This window comes from Anolis carolinensis, chromosome 3 (assembly GCF_035594765.1).
Source record: "Anolis carolinensis isolate JA03-04 chromosome 3, rAnoCar3.1.pri, whole genome shotgun sequence".
NCBI lineage: Eukaryota > Metazoa > Chordata > Lepidosauria > Squamata > Dactyloidae > Anolis > Anolis carolinensis.
The window spans coordinates 161,095,002-161,118,209 of record NC_085843.1 but is presented as its reverse complement, the minus strand read 5'-3'; the positions used below and the strand labels follow the sequence as shown (position 1 = coordinate 161,118,209).

The window sequence follows — 23,208 nt, the reverse complement described above, 5'->3', positions numbered from 1 at the left end:
CCCGCAACGTTCCAGCATTTTGTCAACGATATTTTTCAGGACTATCTAGACAGATTCTTGATAATCTACCTGGACGATTTTTTGGTGTTTTCCAGATCACAATCAGAACATGAGAACCACGTCAAATTGGTGTTGCAACGATTGCGGGATCATGGACTTTATGCCAAGCTAGAAAAATGCGCTTTTGATCTACAAGAGGTAGATTTCCTTGGCTACCGCATCTCGCCTCTAGGGCTTTCCATGGATCCAGCCAAAGTTTCAGCAGTATTGGAATGGCGGGCGCCAACTAACAAGAAAGAGGTGCAGCGTTTCTTGGGGTTCGCGAACTACTACCGCAAGTTCATTCCAGATTTTGCCCGCTGGTCCGACCCCATCACTAGCTGCATCCGTGGAAAGCAGCCTTTCCGCTGGACTGATCAAGCAGAGAAAGGGTTCCAGCAACTGAAGAAACTATTCACCTCCCAGCCAATTCTACAGCACCCAAATCCTGGAACCCCTTTTGTGGTGCAAGCGGACGCCTCTGATGTGGCAATTGGGGCTGTACTCTTACAACCGGTGGGAGATCACCTCCACCCCTGTGCCTTTTATTCTCGTCAACTAACCACACCAGAGAGGAATTACACCATTTGGGAAAAAGAACTACTGGCCATAAAGGCAGCCTTTGAAACTTGGAGACATTGGCTAGAAGGGGCCAAATTCCCCATTGAAGTCCACACTGATCATCGTAATCTAGAACATCTAAGAACTGCCCGCAAACTAAATCAGAGGCAGCAACGTTGGGCTTTATTCTTTGAACGTTTCAACTTCCAGATCCATTATGTGACCCCAGCTCAAACCAAGCAAGCAGACGCCCTGTCACGTAAACCGGAATACGCTGCAGGACGCAAGGAGACCTTTGAATCCCAACTGCTACAACCTGAGAACTTTGCCACGCTCACTGTGGGGAACACCAAATCCAGTCCCATTGGTTCAACTTCTCCTACTCCAGGACCCATCTGTGCTCAAGAAATCAGGGCTAGTCAGCAAGCAGATGCCTGGGCGCAGGACCAACTTCGCCAAGGTCTGCATTTTCCCTTTTCGCTTAAAGATGGGCTGCTCTGCTATAGAAATCATGTTTATATCCCACCCGGACCGGGCAGGGAAAAAGCGCTTCGTCTGTGTCATGACTGCAAACCAGCAGGACACTTCGGACTATTTAAAACCATGCATTTGATCCTAAGAGATTTTTGGTGGCCCAAGATCCGCAAGGATGTGGAAAAATATGTCAACACCTGCCCAGTATGCCAGCGCTCCAAGATACGAAGGGAGAAGCCCTCAGGGCTTTTGCACCCCCTTCCTACCCCATCTCGCCCATGGGAAATAATTTCCGCGGATTTCATCACTGACCTACCACCTTCCTGTGGATTCACCACGATCTTAGTGGTGGTGGACCTATTCACCAAGTTAGCCCATTTCATTCCCTGCGAAGGCCTCCCCACGGCCAAAGAAACTGCGGATCTATTTCTTCAGCATGTTTTCAGACTACATGGATTGCCCAAGAGTTTAGTCACAGACCGTGGATCTCAATTCACCTCTCGTTTTTGGAAGGCACTGCAAAAACTACTGGGCATAGACTCTCGCTTATCTTCAGCTCATCATCCCCAAACAGATGGGCAAACGGAGCGCACCAATGCCACTTTGGAGCAGTATCTTCGCTGTTATGTAAACTACCAACAGGACAATTGGGCTTCTCTGTTACCACTGTCTGAGTTTGCCTACAATAATGGAGTTCAAGCTTCTACAAAAGAAACGCCGTTCTTTGCAAACTACGGTTTCCATCCACGTTTCTTCCCCCCTGTCATTGAAACTTCAGAAGTTCCCGCAGCAGAGGATTGGCTGCAGGAACTCACAGCGGTGCAACAACTTTTGCTCCAGCAACTGGACCAAGCCAAGGAGGACTATAAACGCCACGCTGACAAACACCGCCAGCCGGGCCCCGAAATCAAGGTAGGAGATCGGGTTTTTCTGTCCACTCGCTTCCTGCCCTCCCACCGCCCATGCCGGAAGTTAGATGCCCGCTTCATTGGCCCCTATCCAGTGGTGGCGCAATTGAACCCCGTGACTTTCAAACTCCAACTTCCGCGTTCAATGCGCATTCACCCAGTGTTTCACCGTTCCCTGCTCCTTCCGGCGGATGGTGTGCGTCCTGATACAGACCAACCGGCCCCCCCTCCTGTTTTGATGAATGGGGAGGAGGAGTTCGAGGTTGAGGACATTTTGGATTCTCGCTTTCATCGCCGCCGCCTACAATATCTCATTGACTGGGTGGGTTTTGGCCCTGAGGAACGCTCTTGGGAAGACGCCTCCACAGTCCATGCTCCTGATCTAACCCGTCGCTTCCATCTGACCTATCCCACCAAACCGCGACCTCGCGCCTCGGGGAGAGGACCCCAGTTTGGGAGGGGCCCTGAGGAGGGGGATAGTGTGATGAACCATGGGCCTTGTAGTCCTGCTCAGGACATTGCAATTCCTGATGAAGATGAAAACTTGGGTTTTTTACCTTCCCAGTCTGAACTGGATTCCTCTCAGCCTGATCTTTCCCAGGCAGATCTGGGAACCTTGCACCTGCAAGAAAGTTGTGCCCCAGAAGTATGTCAAACAACCCCAGAGCCTTCTTCTCCCGTGTTCTTGCGCCGGGAGTTTTGTAAACAACAGAGAAGTTTGGATTCAGCTTCGCGCAGGAGTGCGAGGATAGCAGCTAAGAATGTTGCCAATTAACACTGGTTCTCGTGAGAATCTTTGAGGAGTTTAACATCTGGTCTCAGAGTTTAGCTTTCGTTTCTGATTCCCAGAGAACCGCTTTGGTGAGAAAGTTGGACTCTATATAGGTGTTTTGCCCGCGTAGCAACTTGCGGAGTCAATTCGTCAGCCTACGGAGCGAGTTGTGTCTGGACAGCGCGCTCCGATTCAAGCCTCGCTTCAGCTCAAGCCTTGCCTTGCTATCCAGCCTTCGCCTTGCTTCCCAGCCTTTGTTTACCTACGGACTTTGCCTTGTTTCCCAGGACTAATCCTTGCCTTGTTTCACGGATTTTACCAAGTTATTCCACGGACCTTGTTCTTGTTCTTAGTTACCTTGTTCCACGTTCAAGCCTTGTTTCAAGTGTCAAGTTATTTTCTAGCCACGTTCAAGTTTTATGGACTAAAGGACCTTGTCATCTCCCCTCACTTTGCTTGGCAAAGTGAGTGTTTCGGTTATTGGATTACAACTTTGGACCTTAATATTTCTTATTGGACATTGCTTTTTTGGACTAATTCTGACCTTTCCTGAAGGGTCTAATTCTGGACTATTTTCTATACTTGTTTTTATTAACTTTATATATTCCTTCAATAAAGATATTAGTTAGATTCTGGCCTCTGTGTATGGTTATTGGTGCCTCTGCCGCCTGGGTCGTGACACCCCCAATGACACCATCTGGGAACAACCCTCCAGGAAGGACCGGAGCCACTGCAAAACAGTACCTCCGAGCCCCATCCCAGCGAGGCGCCCCAGAAGGATACCGTGATCGACGGTATCGAAGGCCGCTGAGAGGTCCAGCAGAACCAGCAGGGACACACTCCCCCTGTCCAGTTCCCGGCGTAGATCATCGGCTAAGGCGACCAAGGCTGTCTCGGTACCATGCCCCGGCCTGAAGCCAGACTGTGCCGGATCCAGAAAATCGGTATCTACCAAGAATGCCTGGAGTTGTGCGGCCACCACACGTTCCACGACCTTGCCCAAAAAGGGGAGATTGGAAATAGGCCAAAAGTTCTCCAATTGAGTGGGGTCCAGTGATGGCTTCTTCAACAGCGGTTTGATTACAGCCAATTTCAGGCTCGCTGGAAATATGCCTTCCCGAAGGGAGGCATTCACCACCACCTTCACCCACTCGGCCAATCCCCCTCTGGCTTCTCTCACCAGCCAGGATGGGCAGGGGTCTAGGATGCATGTGGTAGCCCTCACCTCTCCAAGCACCTTGTCCATGTCCTCAGGCTGAACCAATTGAAATGAATCGTACAGTACAGCTCTATCAACCTGCCAAGTATTACCCATACTGATTTATATAAACAATATGCCAAGTTGCTATTCTAAGCAACTGTCCAAACCATAATCCACTTGATTGTGGGTCTTCTAATAATCTCTCTTTTGAAGAATTGCACTACTATGGAATATGTGTAAATAGAATTACTAACTTTATTTAGTAACCAAGTTGTTTTTCATGTATTACATTTGGCTTGTATTATATAGTAATTATCAGTATGGTATCATTGGAATCACAAGACAAAGTAACCAAGATATTCATTTTAAAAAATATATTATTTCTGTGCCAATTTGATAGAAATGTTCTAGTTCTAACAAAGAGAGAGACAGAGCCCATCAGTCTTTCCTGGTAATAACCAAAATTCATTAAGAGATGTGGAGACACTGAGAGGAATGAGCCTCTGTTCTGGATAAGAGAATCTTGCCTAGAGTGTCTAACAAAATACAGAGGAAATTGGTGCCATGGCAAGATCACAAAATATAATTTATTTGGAGTGGCACTGGAGATATAACTCTTATGAAAGATAGCTACTATGGGCTACAATAGGCTATAGCCTCTCATATATATTATTATGACAGGTGATTGAACTGAGAGAAAAAAGGAAAAAAAAAACCTTTGGAAATGTGGATAAACAAACTGAACCTCTCCAAAGTAATCTCATAAATATGCTAATCCAAGAACAAGCACTAAAAAAACCAAACAAATTATGTCATAGCTCACAATGTAGCATTCTCTGCATTTATAAAAGTAACACTTGGAAATTTGAGCTTCTTATGTTTAGTAAAATGCTTTACCCTTTCCTTGACATCTCAACAATTACAGGCAGATTTAGCATATAGGCACACGTTTCAGCATTCTGTTTACAAACAGACTTTTTTCATACCCCTAAGAAAGATTATGTCATATGATTATTAAATGAGAAAATTGTATGACTGGTAAAAAAAAAAACCCCTCAATATTACTTATTTTAGTTCAGAGCAAGCAGAACATACACATACACAAGGATACTTGTTCTAGTAAGTTTAGAACTCTCATTTACTGTGTTGGCAAGGATTAACTAATTTTCTATTGGTTTTCTAGAACTGCATATTATTGCAAAATGAATGTAACATATGTCGTTTTGAGCAAAATATATAATTAGCTATCATAGCTGAAGATTATGTCTGATGGATTTAATTTTAATTTCTTATTTCAGTTTTATTTATTAATTTTTACACCACATACATAGGCTAAGAAAGAAGGAATGAAATAAAAACAAATATAATTAAAAATTAAATGGTTTTAAAACACATTGAAAATTTTGTCAATGAAACAAAAACAAGTCCTGACCCCCCCATTCATCAGCATTTAGGTTTAAATGCTAAACATTGTTCGAAAAAGTTATATATTGATATTCCACTCTTGCATTTTAAGTACATCTTTGTGTGGCAATATCACCTGCTACAGTGCAGTGTAGATTAGACACACCTGAGCATCCTTGGTGCTCTTGGTACTCAGACCTTTTGTGCTGAGTTGCCCTTGAGAAAAGATCTCTGTGCGGAGCTTCAATGTCCCTTTTCAGATATTGTGAGTATTAAAGAAGGGGCAGGAAAATCTCACTTCCACACATTCTCTGTGAGGAATTTTTTTTGTTTTTTTTGTTTTGTTAAAATTGCTTAGCTTAACCTAACTTAATTCACATATACTTCACACATGTTGAGTTTGGTTTGCTATACCTTTAATGATATTTTTATACCCTGCTGTGTTTTTTAAATTGTTTTAATTGGATTGTTATATGCTATTATGTTTTAAACTGTGTTTTATTTGGTGTATTTTGTTTTATGTCTAGTCTTGGTTCCGCTTGTAAGCCGTCCCGACTCCCTTCGGGAATATGGTGGCGGGGTATAAAAATATTATTACAGTAGAGTCTCACTTATCCAAGCTAAACAGGCTGGCAGAAGCTTGGATAAGTGAATATCTTGGATAATAAGGAGGGATTAAGGAAAAGCCTATTAAACATCAAATTAGGTTATGATTTTACAAATTAAGCACCAAAACTTCATGTTATACCACGAATTTGACAGAAAAAGCAATCCAATACACAGTAACATTATGTAGTAATTACTGTATTTACAAATTTAGCACCAAAATATCACGATATATTGAAAACATTGACTACAAAAAAAGCTTTGATATGTGGGAAAGGGCAGGTATCAGAGGATTTATGACATTGTAGGTAAAGTCTTATATATATGGGTTGTAGTGCCATGACTCATGTATTCTGAACAATAAAAATGTTTGTTATCCTCGGCTCATGTGCATCTTGGAGAATTATTTCAAGTGATGACTAACTCTATAGCAATACAGCCAACCCACAAAGAAACCATTACAGCTGGCTAGGGTTTCTAAGTGTTGGAATCCTAAATGTCTGGAGGGCCACAGGTCATGCAGACCTGATTTAGAGTATTTGAGTCCTATGGTAGACCACAGCACAAGATTATCTAGTCCTGTGTTCTTTTCCCAGTGTGACTAGCCAATGTCTATGGGAAATTCACAAGTAGTATACAAATGCAGTCGCGCTTTCTCCAACCTGACTCATTTTCTGCAATATATGAGGTAAATGTATGTATAGTACAGTGGAACCTCGACTTAAGAATGTCCCAACCTAACAGCATTTTAGGTGCCATAGCTCAGCCCGGGTTTAGCTTTGATGTACGCTAATCAAAGAGAGCTAGTGCCAGAGAGAGCACTAGCGCGAGAGGAAGCACTAGCACCAGAGTACAGTGCTTTAGGGCTTCTAGTGAGTAGCCTCTGCATCTCATGCCTCTGTGCCTTGTGCTCTTGTCCATTTTGGGAGATTGCTGTCCGCTTTGCTCTTGTCTGCTTTGAGGAACTTTGGGTTAGTTGATTTTGTGTGTTTTTTATTCCTGATGTGTTTGGTTTCATGAAGAGAGAGACATAGGGAGAGTAAGAGCGGGAAGGAGGCTGGAATGAGTACAAGATGAAGAAAATGATGTTTCTGCCTCTTCATTTTATGCTTTCTTGTCATAACTTTATGCTTCTACAATTTTAAAGCTGATCTTTCTTTTGTATTGTTCCATGTGAATGTGCACTTATACATTATTTGTTCAATGGGAAAATTCACTTTGAGATAAGAGTGATTTAAGTTAAGAGCTTGATCATGGGATAATTAAACTCTTAACTCAAGGTATCACTATATAACTAATTTCTGTACTACATGATAGCATTTTACCTCTGATGATGGAGGAAAATATAGCCATCATGACTAATAGCTACTGAAAGCATCAATTTATCCCATCTTTCTTTAACACTGTACACACTGGTGGCAGTCATTATATCTTGTAGAGAGTTATATATTTAATCTGAAGACCATATATTGAAATGAAGGAGACAACTTGAAAAATAGTTGGCATTTTCAACTTTAGCCCATATTAGTGTCCCTTGTTATATCAACTGCCATGTCAAATAATGATGTCATAATATTTTGTGTGCTGCATCTTTTTGAAGAAAAGTAAATGCAATTTGTTGTACTTTTTCTCCAATTGAAAAGGTTACAAAGAAATTACAAGCACAATGGCTTTCCCTAGTGCTCTGTCTCACATACTTCTAGAGTTGAAATCTGTCTCAATCAGAAAGGATGGCATTTCTCCCCTTGAACAAATAATACCAAAGGATTGACAATAAAATGAATTAATCTCTATTCTTTGTTAATTTGGGACCTTTCAACAACAGAATGCGCATTTGGGCTCTGTGGGAGTATGTAGTAATTTTATCCAGGAAGAAATTCAATTACACTTTTTGATGATACTGTAAGAAGTAATAATTTTATAGAGTTTGAGTATCCATATCAGCATTCTCCAGGCAGTTTACTTTGCATTATGTCTGACCATATCACATTAAATATGTTACTAAAGTCCACTGATTCTTATACTCCCTGCTCAAATGTTTAACTCCTTTCTTTCCTACTTGAAATTTTTAATTTATTAACATTACAAAGATAATGAATGTTGAAAACATATTTTGAATATCATAGTAGAAGCAAGTATTTTAGTGAAAGAGAAGTAAAATAAAAAAAGTTTTACTGATTTCATGGAATATTTAAATTGGCTTTTAGAAGCAAAGCCCTAAATTTTTGCATTGGAGTCACTAATTTTGGATGTAAGGTGTAATAGTGACAGTATTTAAATCCTTAATAATTTCACAAGATGTCAGTCTTTCTATAGATTCAATACCACATATTCTTGATATTTTATCTTAATTTGGCTCTCACATGTTTATAGATTTCACATAAACAGTCAAAATGTTTGTTTCATTAGCTAAACGTGCAATTTACATGTTTCATTAGCTAAAATTATTAAACTAGTAAACTAATATGCCTGGAGTGGTGGTAAGAAGAAAGAAGATGCAGGAGTCTCTGTCGGGATCGGAGGAGACCCCTCAATGACTGTGTACGTTAGAAGCTAAGGTGCAGTCTGTGGAGATGATACTCCAGAATATTTCTTTCTACTTGAGGAGAAGGCACCCTGATCTGGAAGAGATGTGGGAACCAGAGCCAGGAAAATATGAAGCCTTTAAGAGAGTGGCATCTCCTGAGACTAGGAGCATGGTCAAGTCCTTACATTCAGCAGGAGAGAGAGAGAGGAAGGATCACAGAGGGGAGTGTCTTGGGCTCTGATGCAAAGGACTTTGATTGCCTTGCTAGGGAAAGGGATACATCGAGGAGAACTTAAGGTAAAATTTAAAGGGGACCTGCAACAATTATCTTCTGGAAGGAACAGTGTGTTCCGATGGGAGGAGGAGGCGGATTTCGAACCCCAAATTGCTTGTGGACAAGTACCAGGAGAGGAAGGTGGAAAAAAGGATGTTTTTATCTGTGGAAAATAAGGGCACAGAGTAGCTGAGTGCTGGAAAGGAACAGCGGCCTACTGGTCAGAGATGAAGAAGGAGAAAGCCCAGAAACCACTGCTGCTGCAACAAGGAAAGGATAAAGTTAACATTGTGAGGGAGGACTCCTGGTCAATAGATCAATTTCCCAGCTTGGAGATGGAGGAGAATGCAGAGAATGACACACTGGTGGAAAACGTCAATAATCTGTGATGAAGGACACCCAACAGCAGGTCAGATCCACCACAGCCATTGAACCACTGGTGAGTAGAGACTGGAATATTGTTAATTCAAGTCCACCTGGAAAATGAGAGGACTTTCTCCACTGTCCAGCTTTCATAAACAGACAAAGAAAACAGAAATGCAATGACATGGACAACTCTAGTTTAGCATTCAGTGGTATATACTCAATGATCTTACCTATTTGCTTCATAACTGTTGTCCTATATCCTGATTCTCTTCTGATGTTTTGACCACAATCCCATGTTGACTTACATCTGAACAAGAGTATAAAAAGGTTTTGACTAATTTGACATCTTCACCATCCAAAGTTTTATGTCAACTGTAGTCATTGTTTCTCATTTCTTGATCATTGCCATTATAAAACTTGGTAAAATGCCTTCAATGCCAGGAACTACCGACCAATCTCTCTCTTATGTCATCTATATAAAGTATATGAGAGGATGCTATTAAATCGATTAGGACCTATCATCGAACCTAAGCTTATTGCACAACAAGCAGGTTTCAGACCAGGGAAAACTGTACAGGTCAAATTCTTCATCTGATTGAGCATATCAAGGAAGGCTACGAGAAAGGCTGGTAAGATGGCATTACCTGGAGGAATCTACTACCTTGTGTGACTGTGGAGCTGAACAAACAACTCCTCATATGTATGCTTGCCCACAATGCCCTGCCTCATGCACGGAGGAGGAGTTGTTTAAAATTACAGACAATGCGATTGCTGTTGCCCGCTTTTGGTCCAAAACTATTTAGCTGTTTGTGATTTCTTTATTTTATCACTTTTAAACTTATTTATTATGCAATGCTTTTGACACAAAATAAATAAAAATAAATTTCTTGATCCATAGTTTTTTTAATGATTTATACTATTAATGGTTATAATCTAAAAATCATAGACTGATTGTCTTTTGAAATTATTTGGTATATTCCATTACCCAATATATGTTTGCAATATAATCCGTGCTGTCTCTTCCTTTTCTGATCACAGTTGGACATTAAGAATAATCCGTGTTACCACATTTCTTGGAAACTGGAATGTAAATGGAAGATTTCTGCTCTGTGAATAATTATTTTGCTTTCCATATTTGTATAAAAATTGAATAAAACTGTTTCTATACAGCTATATTGATTTGTTTCTCATTACTGATTATTTTTCTTTTCCAAAGTGCTTTGAAAGGAATTTGTACTTTTTTAAAACTATAGGTTCATCAACTAACATTTTTCCTTGAATTAATCCATCATTTTTTCATACCTTTTATATAGTCCTTCAGTTATAATTTTATAGTAACTACTAGCTGTGCCCGGCCACGCGTTGCTGTGGCGAAGTCTGGTGGTATGGGAAATAAAGTATTGAGGAATTGGTGGTAGTTAAGGTCAAGGGTAAAGGTTTTCCCCAGAGATTAAGTCCAGTCGTGTCTTACTCTGGAGGTTGGTGCTCATCTTCATTTCTAAGCCGAAGAGCCGGCGTTGTCCGTAGACTCCTCCAAGGTCATGTGGGATGACTACATGGAGCGGCGTTACCTTCCCGCCGGAGCAGTACCTATTGATGCACTCACATTTGCATGTTTTCCAACTTCTGGGTTGGCAGAAGCTGGGGCTAACAGTGGGGGCTCTCTCCGCTCCCCCAATTCAAACCTGTGGCCTTTCGGTCCAGAAGTTCAGCAGCTCAGCGCTTTAACACGCTGCGCCATCAGGGGATATTATTTCCTAAAGGTTGTGAATATACAATATTTCTGATTGGTTTTTTTTGTTTGTTGGAGGCAAGTATGAATGCTGCAATTAGGAAAAATGATTAGGATGTAATGGCCTTGCAGCTTTAAAGCCTGGCTGTTTCCTCCCTGAGTGAATTTTTTGTTGGGAGGTGTTAGCTGGCCCTGATTGTTTCCTGTCTGGAATTCCCTTGTTTTCAGAGTGGTGTTGTTTGCGATATTTTATGTGCTTCTACTGTCTGTGGCCCTGAGAAAACAGAGGATTTTCCAGACTTTGATGATGGGAATACTTTGTTGGGAGGTGTTAGCTGGCCCTGATTCTTTCCTGTTTGGAATTCCCTTGTTTTCAGAGTGGTGTTGTTTGCGATATTTTATGTGCTTCTACTGTCTGTGGCCCTGAGAAAACAGGATTTGCCAGACTTTGATGATGGGAATACTTTGTTGGGAGGTGTTAGCTGGCCCTGATTGTTTCCTGTGTGGAATTCCCCTGTTTATTTACTGTCCTGGTTTTAGAGATTATATTGTTCTGCATTATTCTATCCCAGTAATTATTTCATATTAAAGAAGAATCTCACTTATCCAACATTCGCTTATACAATGTTCTGGATTATCCAACGCAGTCTGCCATTTCATAATCAATGTTTTTGTAGTCAGTGTTTTAAATTCATTGTGATATTTTAGTGGTAAATTTGTAAATACAGTACAGTAGAGTCTCACTTATCCAACATAAACGGGCCGGCAGAACATTGGATAAGCGAATATGTTGGATAATGAGGAATTAAGGATAACCCTATTAAACATCAAATTAAGTTATGATTTTACAAATTAAGCACCAAAACATCATGTTAGACAACAAATTTGTCAGAAAAAGTAGTTCAGTACACAGTAATGCTATATAGTAATTACTGTATTTATGAATTTAGCACCAAAATATCACGATATATTGAAAGCATTGACTACAAAAATGCGTTGGATAATCCAGAACGTTGGATAAGCGAGTGTTGGATAAGTGAGACTCTACTGTAAATACTACATAGCATTACTGCGCATGGAACTACTTTTTCTGTCAAATTTGTTGTATAATATGATGTTTTGGTGCTTAATTTGTATAACGATTACCTAATTTGATGTTTAATTGTCTTTTCCTGAATCCCTTCTTATTATCCAACATATTCACTTATCCTGCCGGCCTGTTTACGTTGGATAAGTGAGACTCTACTGTATATTTCTAATCTTATATTATCTGCTCAGAACTGGATTATATGAGGCTCCTTCTTCACAGCTGTATAAAATGCACACTGAAGTGGATTATATGGTAGTGTGGAGTCAAGATAATCCAGTGCAAAACAGATAATATAAGATTATAAATGGGTTATAGAGCTGTGTGGAAGGGCCTTGAGTCTACACTGCCATATAATCCAGTGCAAATTAGATAATCTGTGGAAGAAGTCTAAGTGAGGCCTAAATCGGCCTGTCCCCTAACTGAAACCTGGCTGTCCCTTGGTTGCTAGGCAACCAAGTGGGCAGAGATTAGCCCTCTAAACTGGCAGCAATTGGATAAAAAAAATTATTGCTCTCCCTCTAATTAGGACTTTATTTTTCTTTTCTTTTTGTTGTATCAACCTTGAGGCGTGGATGATGGGTTGTGTTGTCAAATTTTGAGGTTGGGGGGCCTGTACTTTTGTTGTTTTGTGAATTGCCGTGATGCCATCATTCTTTTATATATATAGATTACAATGTGTGTGCATATGTATATGTGCTTTCAAGTCACCTATCAGGAGCATGCTGAACCAGCAACCTGTTTAAAAGACAAATATTGCTGTGCAATGCACACCACTGGAAACCAAAATTCTTTTTATAATTAAATTATTGTCATTAGAATGCAATAATTGGCCTCAGTGAGAAGATCATGCTGTCTCTGATTGGAATGTAGATTATAGATTTGACTAATAATTTTACTGGTGAAATGAAAGGGTTGTCAGCAATTATTTCCATGGCTTTATAAGTTTGAAGAGATAAATTATGTTAGTGTTAATGTAAGGAAACTAAATTGATTTCGAAAGTATTTATAAGTAATCATTGAAGATATGATTTAAAAGCCACGCTTAGTTGCTGTATAAGAAGGAAAAAGAGAGGGGACTTAGGATCCTTGTATCACTTCATTGAAATGGAAGATGTCTGGCTTGCAGACATCTTCCTTGCCTGTTTAACAGGCATTTCCTATTGTGACATAGGGTGCATCTACACAGTTTAATTAATGCAGTTTGACTCCACTTTAAGTTCCATGGATTAGTACCATGGAATCTTGGGAGCTATGGTTTGGTCAGGCACCAGCATTCTTGGACAAAGAAACCTAAAGATGTAAAACTAGACCTCCCACAATTTCATAGTATTGAGTCATGACAGTTAACGTGGTGTCAAATTGCATGTTATATTGTGTAGCTGCTGCTCAGTCGTTTAGTCGTCTCCGACTCTTCGTGACCTCATGGACCAGTCCACACCAAAGCTCCCTGACGACTGTCACTGCCCTCAGTTTCTTCAAGGTCAAGCCAGTCACTTCAAGGATACCGTCCATCCATCTTGCCCTTGGTCGGCCTCTCTTCCTTTTTTCTTCCATTTTCCCCATCTAATAATGCGTGTAGATGCACCCATTATTAGATGTTGCTGTACTTTTCATTGTCAGTTACTTTGGCCTTTTTTGTTGCCAAGCAGTTTTTCCTATTAAGGGAGTAAACTGCTTAAAATGGGAGATCTAACAATAGTGGTGGCTGTGGACTACATTTAGTTTTAGTTCACTCTGCATGCAGAACCACTATTTGCCATAGTGTTGTTTCCTAGCCAGAATCTTATAGATTAAAAAATATCAACAGCTATTTTTGGAAACATGAGACAAACATCAAAACAGTCACTTCAGTGTTTCTAATGAATCTGGTTATGAAGGCTGTTCAGTTTGTTATTTACAAATACCTCTGGATAGATACACAATACCTATTTAAGATATATTCATTGATTAGTAATTTAATTTGTATTTTGGTATGATCAAATATTTATCCAATGACATACAAAAATACTTTTATATGGCTATCATTTGTAATCACCAGGACTGAACTTATTGATTGCGAACAATTTGCTTTGGAATAATTGTGTAATGAGAATGAATGCTCACACTGTAAGTGAAAATAATTGCCATTATGCAGAATATATAAAATTCTTCAACAATTTCACTCCTCTGGGCTTTAGCCAAGCATGGAGAATGATGCTGAACATTAGCATCATGTGAACAAGTCTCCTTATAGCTTGGATTTATCACTGTAAAAGTAGTACTCTGGAGAATTATGAGCTCATCAGACGGGGCTATTTTCGGCGGCATGTGCCGGTTCAGCCCTAGTTGACCCACGGAGCTCTCCGGCTCCCATCTCATGATGCACCTGTACTTCTGGCAAGGCTCTGTGGGTTCCCCAGGCCCCCCGACAGCGATCACCGGATTCTCCATAATGTGGTGGTTCTGGTGGTGTGTGTAAAGAGGCCATTATTCTTGAAACACAGTGCTTGAATGTATCCTGCATCAACCCACTGGTTTATTTAGCTTATACTGGTTTCCTCTGATTGATAGCATTGAAGCCTTAGGCCAAGGTGGTTTTCGCAGGATGAATTGTTTTCTTTTCTCTGCTTGATTCGTTCTGTGAAAATTCAAGATTGTGTTGCATATTGCATTAAACAGCATATGGTACAATTCAATGAGAAAATCAAAGTTATCTAGATGACATGTTTTCAGTCCTTCTGATAATCAGGTCACTTGCCAGAGAGAGAAATAACTTTCAGAATAAGACATGCTAGTAGGTGCAATGTATACACACCCAACTGTTCAATTGCTACAAAATGTGGTGTTATCTACATGTGTAAGAAAATATGGTAGCATTGTATGAAAACAAAGCCGTGCAGATAAACATCCAGTATTAGGACATACAGTTGCAATTTACAACAACAAGGGAGCTTAGTGTTAGTAAAGCCCTCAGAGGCCATCAGCGTTAAGTGGAAATATGCTTCTGTAAGCAATTTGTGGAAGTTTTCTGTACAAGGTATTTTGAAAGTACAATTACTGAACATTCTGCATATATACTGCAAAACACTGAACAAGGCTGACTCTAGGGATATCATTAGCTGATGCAGATTAAAAAGAAAGCTTTTAAAATATGTTTTGAAGACAGATACATTGCAAAAACGTTAGAGTAAGTAAGTAAGCAAGTAAGCAAGCAAAGTTGGCTTTCCACAAGATCTAATGCCTGATGTAACTGTGTTCACATTTTACTGCTAAGATGACACACATAAACCACTCTTTTGAAAGGTTGTATTGTTAATCATTTTTTTTTCACCCACTAGATTAGTTTGCTGAATATGGATTTGTGTACGCAGATTACTTTTAAAGAGAACATATGTCTGTGTATGTGTGTATATATAAAAATATGCAATTCAATAAATTCAGCTTAGGGGAAAGAAAATATATGTTTCTCCTAAGTTGAATTTATTGAATTGTATTGTAGTGTCTATTCAGTAGCTATCCTCATTTACCTTGTTCTTGAGGATTTTGAGGCTCAGAGAAAGTAGAAGGGGTAAGAACAATTCTCCTCTGAACTGGTCTATTCAGGCAAGGTTATATCCATTGCAATCAAGACAGATGCTAATGTATGTAAGAAAATTTCAGAGGAATTAGAAATCTAGACAGCTTCTAATGTGTTGTACTATTGGAAGCTCTCACCAATCTCATTACAATTTAGGAATTGTGCTGTTTTCAATAGAGATCTGAAGCCACGTAAAGCCTTTAGTAAGCTAACAGGTGCTTTATCATAACTGGCCCTTGGTGGATCTAGCTATTTTCTTTAAATTAGTCATTGCCTGATTCTACATCTGTTGGCTTCCATCAGCTAAGGGAGATACAACAACTAATGAAGACTTGCCCTCTGAGTCTGATAGGAGTTTATGGTTACATGCTAAGGCAGATACTAGGGTTGTAGAAGAACGTATCATAGATTCTTTTTTAAAAAAGAAATAGTCTTAGTGTCATTATCTTCTAACCTCTTCTCAGAGTTTTATGGGACTTGGACCCTAGAGTCATGACACTATCTTTACATTTTTTGCTCAGTTTTGGCTATTCACTGGAATTTCAAACACTAGAGTGACAAGTTGGAATTAATGTATTACACAGTTTTACAAACTGATACATGCACAACACTCTGATTTGACTATCCCATTAGACTCTATCCATTCTAGTTTTGTTCAACTGATTGTACAGATGGACTCTTCTTAATTAGTAAAAACTGACTGTAGTATTGTTTTACTCTTTTCTTCCTAGATCGCATTTTCACAACACAACACCATCATGGACCTGGTGCAATTTTTTGTCACATTTTTCAGGTAATGTTTTTCTTGCTATTGTTATTTTTATGTCTTTTCCAATCAACCTGATATATGTAATTTCTCCTGTGTTTTCCTTGGTAAGATATCTTCAGAGGAGATTTGCCATTGCCTTCCTCTGAGGCTAAGGAGAAGTGAGACTTGCCCAAAGTCACTTAGTGACTGAGCAGGGGTTTGAACCCTGGGATCCTGAAAGTCCTAGCCCAATACTGAAGCAGCAGCACCATGTTTCTATTTTTGGTAAATCTTATACAATCGACAAACTATGCCAAAATGTGAGTTGAATTAAAAATCAAAGAAATGCATTTTACATAAGCATATAGTATGCAATCTATGTGAAATTAATCAGAAAATGTTTAGTTTTGCCTATTTCACTTTAGATAAACCATTCTGAAGGTTGTGTCCCTATATTTAAGGTTCAGCATTTTTTCTCAACAACATGAGAGACTAGATTTCTAATGTACATGGCTTTTATTTTGATTTATCCAAATATCAGTAATACTAGTATATTGTGTGTTCTTTACATCCAGTTATTTGGGTTTGTTTGCAAGCCACACTTCATTTTAAAAACCATTTTACAGGCTAAGGATGTTTTGAGCATGATCCCTCCCTATTTAGGGGGAAATTAAAGCAGGAGTGCGCCAATGGCTGAACTTCATTTGCTACCCCAATCCAAGGTTCAAGTTGGCTCTTTCTCATATACCTATAGTTCACCTATGAAATTTTGGAAGGAGTGGTGACAGGTGGCTTCCTATTTTCATTCTATTTTCATTGATGCGTGTGGAGTAATAGAGAAATACCAAACACGACTGGTCTCAGTATAGATATCTTAACTAAAGATTATTATGTTTGTACCTGCTCAATAAGCCTTTTAATATATTTTCTTAAGCATACGTCAATAAAATATTTGCATTTTCCTTGAGAAAATCAATTAAAACAATTACAATTGCATTTAAAAGATTGGCTTTTATAATTAAAGTTGGTAGGTTTTGAATTCCTCCTATGGCTTAAAACTGGATGAAGTTAAAGTAATAGTTTAGCTTGTTGAGATAGATTTTAACTAATCACTCCCTATTTATGCTTTCCACGTGTGTGGTCTTTGTGGTTGATCACATATATTGTGTTGAGGAACAGTTTGCTGCTTTCCAGTGTGTTTCATTATGCAATGCAATTACCTGGATGCCTTTTGAGGTTCCAATGTCATGCTCCAGCTATTGTCTTGTGACACCACCACTTCTGATTGAATCTTATTTCGAAGTTAATTTGGAAAATAAAGAGGAGGCTACAAGGTCTGAATGTTAAAACCTTAAAGTCGAGTCTGTATGTTTTCATAAGTAATGCTTTAAAATAGTTTTGATTTTATTTTTCATTCTCTATGTCTATAAATAGAATGAAAAATGACAATGGTTCCACTTTGCATCTGATTTTTTAAAAGGTTCATCTGACATTTACTTTACAAATGTCACATGGCCAGACTAAGCTTGCAGTATTTTATATACTTCCCTGAGAGTAAGTGTCATTGAAGAACATGGCATTTGCTTTGAAGTAGACATATCACAAAGTGTACTCTATTGACATTTATGAAATTTGTTGTGTTAGTGCCTTCAGCATTTTATTCCACAAAGAAATCTCTTCCAAAAATTCATAAATGATTCAGTTAATTTGGAGTATTTTTTTACAATGTAATAACATTGAGAGGGAAGGAGGGGTTTGAATGCGGCAGCTGCAAAACTAGTCTCCTCCCCTAGTGTTGTGTTTGTTAAAACTTAAACTTGGAAAGTGATTTAAAATTGCACTCCTTTTTCCATAGTCATTGGACTGGGGATCTTAGAAAGTGGTTTAAAATTACACTCCTCTTTCTCTAGTCCTAGCAGGAAGATGGAATTCCTATATAATTTTTATTCATTAATTGTTTATTCATTATTTATTAGACTCATATAGTTAGAAGGGATTCCCAAAGTCCATGTAGTCCCAACCCATTCTTCCAAGCAGAAAGATGGATTTACTATTATATTATTATATCCATTATCATTATTAGTGTTATTACTCTATTATTGGACTCATACAGCTGGAAAGGACCCCAAAGGACATCCAGTCCAACCCCATACTGCCAAGCAGGAAGATGAAATTACTATTATATTGTTATCTTTTATTATATCATATTATTATTATTATTATTATTATTATTATTATTATTATTATTATTATTATTATTTTATTATGACACAGCAAACAAGATAGATATGCTGGATTTCATATCACAAAATCACAAGTCGAACACTTCCCAAGTGTCTAGGACTGTGTGATGTATTTTCAGATGATGCGCACAGATCCCAGCAGGGTGGCCTTTTGCAGTTGGCAGATCGTAATTTTGTCAATGTCTATGTTTCCAAATGCCGGCTGAGATCTTTTGGCACGGCACCCAGTGTGCCCATCACCACTGGGACCACCTGCACTGGTTTCTGCCAGAGTCTTTGAAGTTCAATCTTGAGGTCCTGATAGCGGCTGAGTTTTTCCTGTTGTTTTTCGTCAATGCGACAGTCACCTGGGATGGCAACATCAATGATCCAAACCTTTTTCTTTTCCACAACTGTGATGTCTGGTGTGTTGTGTTCCAGAACTTTGTCAGTCTGGATTCAGAAGTCCCACAGTATCTTTGTGTGCTCATTTTCCAATACTTTTGCAGGTTTGTGATCCCACCAGTTCTTTGCTGCTGGAAGGTGGTACTTGAGGCATGAGTTCCAATGAATCATTTGGGCCACATAGTTATTATTATGTCACAACAGGGCACCCATAATGGCCAGCAGCTAATATAGAACCTTGTAGCCATCTAGATGGGGTGATGATGCCAACCTGGGCATGATCCATCCTCTTTCCCCTGCACTGATGAAAAAGTGGATTGCAATGCTGGCCCATGTTGACAGTGGACTGATCCAAATAAGACCAAATCTGGTATCCACATTGCCCTGAAACTGTGGGGTTACTTCAGAGTTTTAGGCAAATTAGATTCATCTCACAATACTTACCAAATGAAGCAATGCCATGGGAACAACCAAGACCAAACTCAGGGTGATGGCCCATCCACACAGCCATATAACCCAGAATATTATGGCAGATAATCCCACAATATCTGCTTTGAACTGGTTTATCTGAGTCCTGTTGTGACATTATCATCACCATCATCATCAGACTTATGGAATTGGAAGAGAATGCAAGGGCCATCCATTCTGACCCCCTTCTGACCAAAATGAAGACTCAATTAAATCCTTCCTGACAGATGGTCTTCCAGGCTCTGCTTATGGAATCATAGAATGCTGGGAGTTTAAAGGACTCCCAAAGGCCATCCAATCCAGCTCTACTGAATAGGCAGGGAGACATCGTCCAAGCCCTTCTGGCTGATGGCCATCCAGCCTCTATTTAAAAACCAGTCCCCGGTCTCATGTGCTTAAATTGAAAAAAAATCCTAAAAAAAGTAGATGAACTAATTTTTCTGAAACTTTGCAGGATTGATGCCCTGCTTATGTTCTGCCATTGTGCAGAAATCCATGGATGACCCAAAATGTTCTGAAACTTAGCAGGCCAACATCCATAAATGTGACCTACAGGTGTGGCATGTTTTATCCTGATAGCAATTTTTTTTAAAAAAAATTCAAGCCTCTGAGGCTGAGAAGAGTGACTTGCCCCGTCAACCTGTGTTTGACGGGGTTGCACTCTCCCTGAAGGCGTAGGTCCGCAGCTTGGGGGTCCTTCTGGACTCGGCGCTGACACTTGATGCTCAGATGCCGGCAGTGGCTGGGAGGGCCTTTGCACAGCTAAGACTCGTGCGCCAGCTGTGACCTTACCTCGTGAAGTCGGATCTGACCATGGTGGTCCATGCCTTGGTTACCTCCAGATTGAACTATTGCAATGCACTCTACGTGGGGCTGCCCTTGAAGACGGCCCGGAAATTACAACTGGTCCAGCGCTCGGCAGCCAGATTATTAACTGGAGTGAATTACAGGGCGGGTCTACCCCCCTGTTTAAAGAGCTCAATTGGCTGCCGTTTTTCCCCCGGGCCCAATTCATCACCTACAAAGCCCTAAATGGTTTGGGACCCACCTACCTTCATGACCACATCTCCCCTTATGAACCTGCATGGTCTCTTCGTTTGGCGGTTGGTGGGGACGAGGGAGAGGGCTTTCTCTGTGGTGGCCCCCCGGCTCTGGAACTCAGAGAGATTAGGCAAGCCCCCACCCTTTTAATCTTTAGAAAGACCTTAACATGGCTCTTCTGACAAGCCTTTGGTGAATAATTTTCGCCTTATAAGGCTTGTCCTGGTGGTGTATATCTGTTGCACTTTATTCTATTCCTTCAGGTGGAATAGATCCCATGCTTATCCTATTTTTGTCTGTTGCCTATTTAACATTCTCAGGTGCCTTTCTTGCCCTCTTCCCTCATATATGCACTTTATGGCCTAGTTATTTTTATGCGTCTTTCATGTTTTTATTCAATCCATGTTTTATTGATTTGCTATTGATATGTTATTATTGACTTGTTTTACTTGATGTGTTTGATTATGTTTGTTATGCTTGGGCTTGGTCCCACATAAGCCACCCCGAGTCCCTTTGGGGAGATGGTGGCGGGGTATAAAAATAAAATAATAATAATAATAGTAATAATAATAATAATTGTCCAGTGTGCTTAAATTAGAATAATTTCCTAAAAATCGGTGGCCAGATATTTCTGTCACCACTGAGAAATTTAAGGGGATACCTCTTTTGGGTTTTTTTTATTTTTACAAACTTTATTTGTAAAAACTTTTAAAATATTCTAAAAATTCAGTGGAAAACTGAAACGTTCTGAAACTTGGCAGGCTAATAGTTGTAAATGTGGCCTACACATGTGGAAAATTTCACCCTGACTGCCATAAATAACGGAGAAATAGTAATGAGTCCCAAGTGTCCCCTTTGCTACTAATAGAACAAATCTTACCAAAACAATAACAAAACTCTGGAATTTGAATTAAAAATTGAAATTGAAATGTCCCCTCTGAATCTTCCCAAATTATGCCTGTGTTTCACCTTAAGGGGAAAATAGATATTTGTATATCTGTGATTGCATGTAATAAATAAGGATAACCAGAGAGCCTATTCATTCTCCCATATAAATATTTTGACATTCAAACATGTAAGAATGCTTAAGTGGAATATCAGTGTTAACTCCTCCTGTTTGTATTTCACTACAAACACAAGTAGGAAGACAAGGGGGATGGAAAATTCTCAACCCCTTGACATCTGTCTTTCTCCACTAATAACTATATATTATTACAAAACAGCATTATATGTTGATTTGTGTGAATGCATCAAATAAAATAGCAATGGGAACAATATTGAATATATGAGACATGTTTCATTTCAGAAAGTGGCTATTTTCTATAAAATTAGTTATATGCAGAATCTCTGCATTTTTTCATCCTTTTTGATGGATAGGTATGCAGTTTTCTTGTTCCTGTATTGAATTTACATTGATCTTCTCATATTCTCACTGCAGCTCAGGCATGACTTATATGTCCATATAGTTCACTAGTTTGCACTGCCACGACTGCCTGGTTTTCTGATTGCATTTTGTATTCATAATCAGTTTAAATGAAAACAGCCTGCAATCAGACACTAAAGGGCAGCTGGGAAAGGACAATGGATAACAAATGCAAAGACAAGACTCTGAAGGAAATGAAAGCTGCAGTCCATATACATAATACTTACCAGCAGTAGTCCTGATGTAGTCCCACGCATTTCATTGTGCATAGAGAAAGACTTTGGGGGATAAAGTTGGCTTTGAATAGTAGTAACTGGTTTTATCAAGTATGATACAGAGTAAGTAGTGTGTTGGACAGTTGCACGTACAAATTTAGAAAGTTACCTTTACAAATTTACACATTATTCATAATTGTGTTTAAAAAGTAAGCATTTTTAAAATGATATATTGTTGCATTACTGGTTGTTTTATCGGTTTTGATAGTTTGAAAAGTATTTTGGATTGGAAAAAGCAAATACTTATGCAAATAATATCAAAATGTCTATAAATTACACTTAAAAGTAATTTTAAATACAATTAGAAAATCTTATATTTTCTTATTGGTTGCATTACCTTTATGCCCTCGTTACATAGGTAGAAACAGACCAGATCCATTTGCTAGTAGAAATTTGAATAAACCCAATGTAATGATTTAAATAAGACCATAAGTGTTGATTTAGCTACCTCTTTAATTTGATGGGTCTATTGTTGTTGGCACTACCAATTGGATATAGATCAACATTACTTGAAACTGTAGTTCTGAGTTCTAAACCCTCTATTATATTTTTTTCTGGAAGCATTGACATAAATAACTGCAACTGATTTCTATATGGAAAGTTATGATACATTGCCCTATTTTTATCATCAAGCTATGTATCATTAAGTCATTTCTGACATATAGGAAGCCCTATAAGGGTGTTTTCTTAGCAATATTTGTTCAAAGGGAGTTTGTCCTTGTCTTCTTTTGAGGCTGAGATAATTCAAGTTGCCCAAGGTCAGCCAATGGGTTTTCATGGCCAAGCAGGGATTCCAACATGGATCTCCTGAATGTTTGTACTACTGACCCACACTGGCTCATACATTTCCAAGAGTTTTGTCATTTCTCATTACATTAATGTGACACACCTACACACTTTCCTTCCTGAAATAAGAAAAAAAGAACAAGAATGAGTGAATTTAGGAACACTCAAGAATAGCTATTTTTGAAAAGTGGACTTTCACGTAGTTGATTTTAGAGCCGTGGTTCTCAACCTGTGGGTCCCCAGATGTTTTTACCTACAACTCCCAAGAAATCCCAGCCAGTTTACCAGCTGTTAGGATTTATGGGAAGGCCAAAAAAATCTGGGGACCCA

At 39.3% G+C, this 23,208-nt stretch overlaps 1 protein-coding gene across 4 annotated transcripts in view; it reads left to right on the top strand.

Moving 5' to 3' along the window:
• The window catches only part of atrnl1 (attractin like 1), a 786,325-nt gene that overhangs the window by 372,371 nt on the left and 390,746 nt on the right, over positions 1 to 23,208 (top strand). For all 4 annotated transcript variants that reach the window (XM_003223502.4, XM_062977302.1, XM_062977301.1 and 1 more), the window contains one exon: positions 16,242 to 16,303. In XM_003223502.4, coding sequence (XP_003223550.3) covers positions 16,242 to 16,303 — 62 coding nt within the window. The remainder of the gene's footprint in view (positions 1 to 16,241; positions 16,304 to 23,208) is intronic.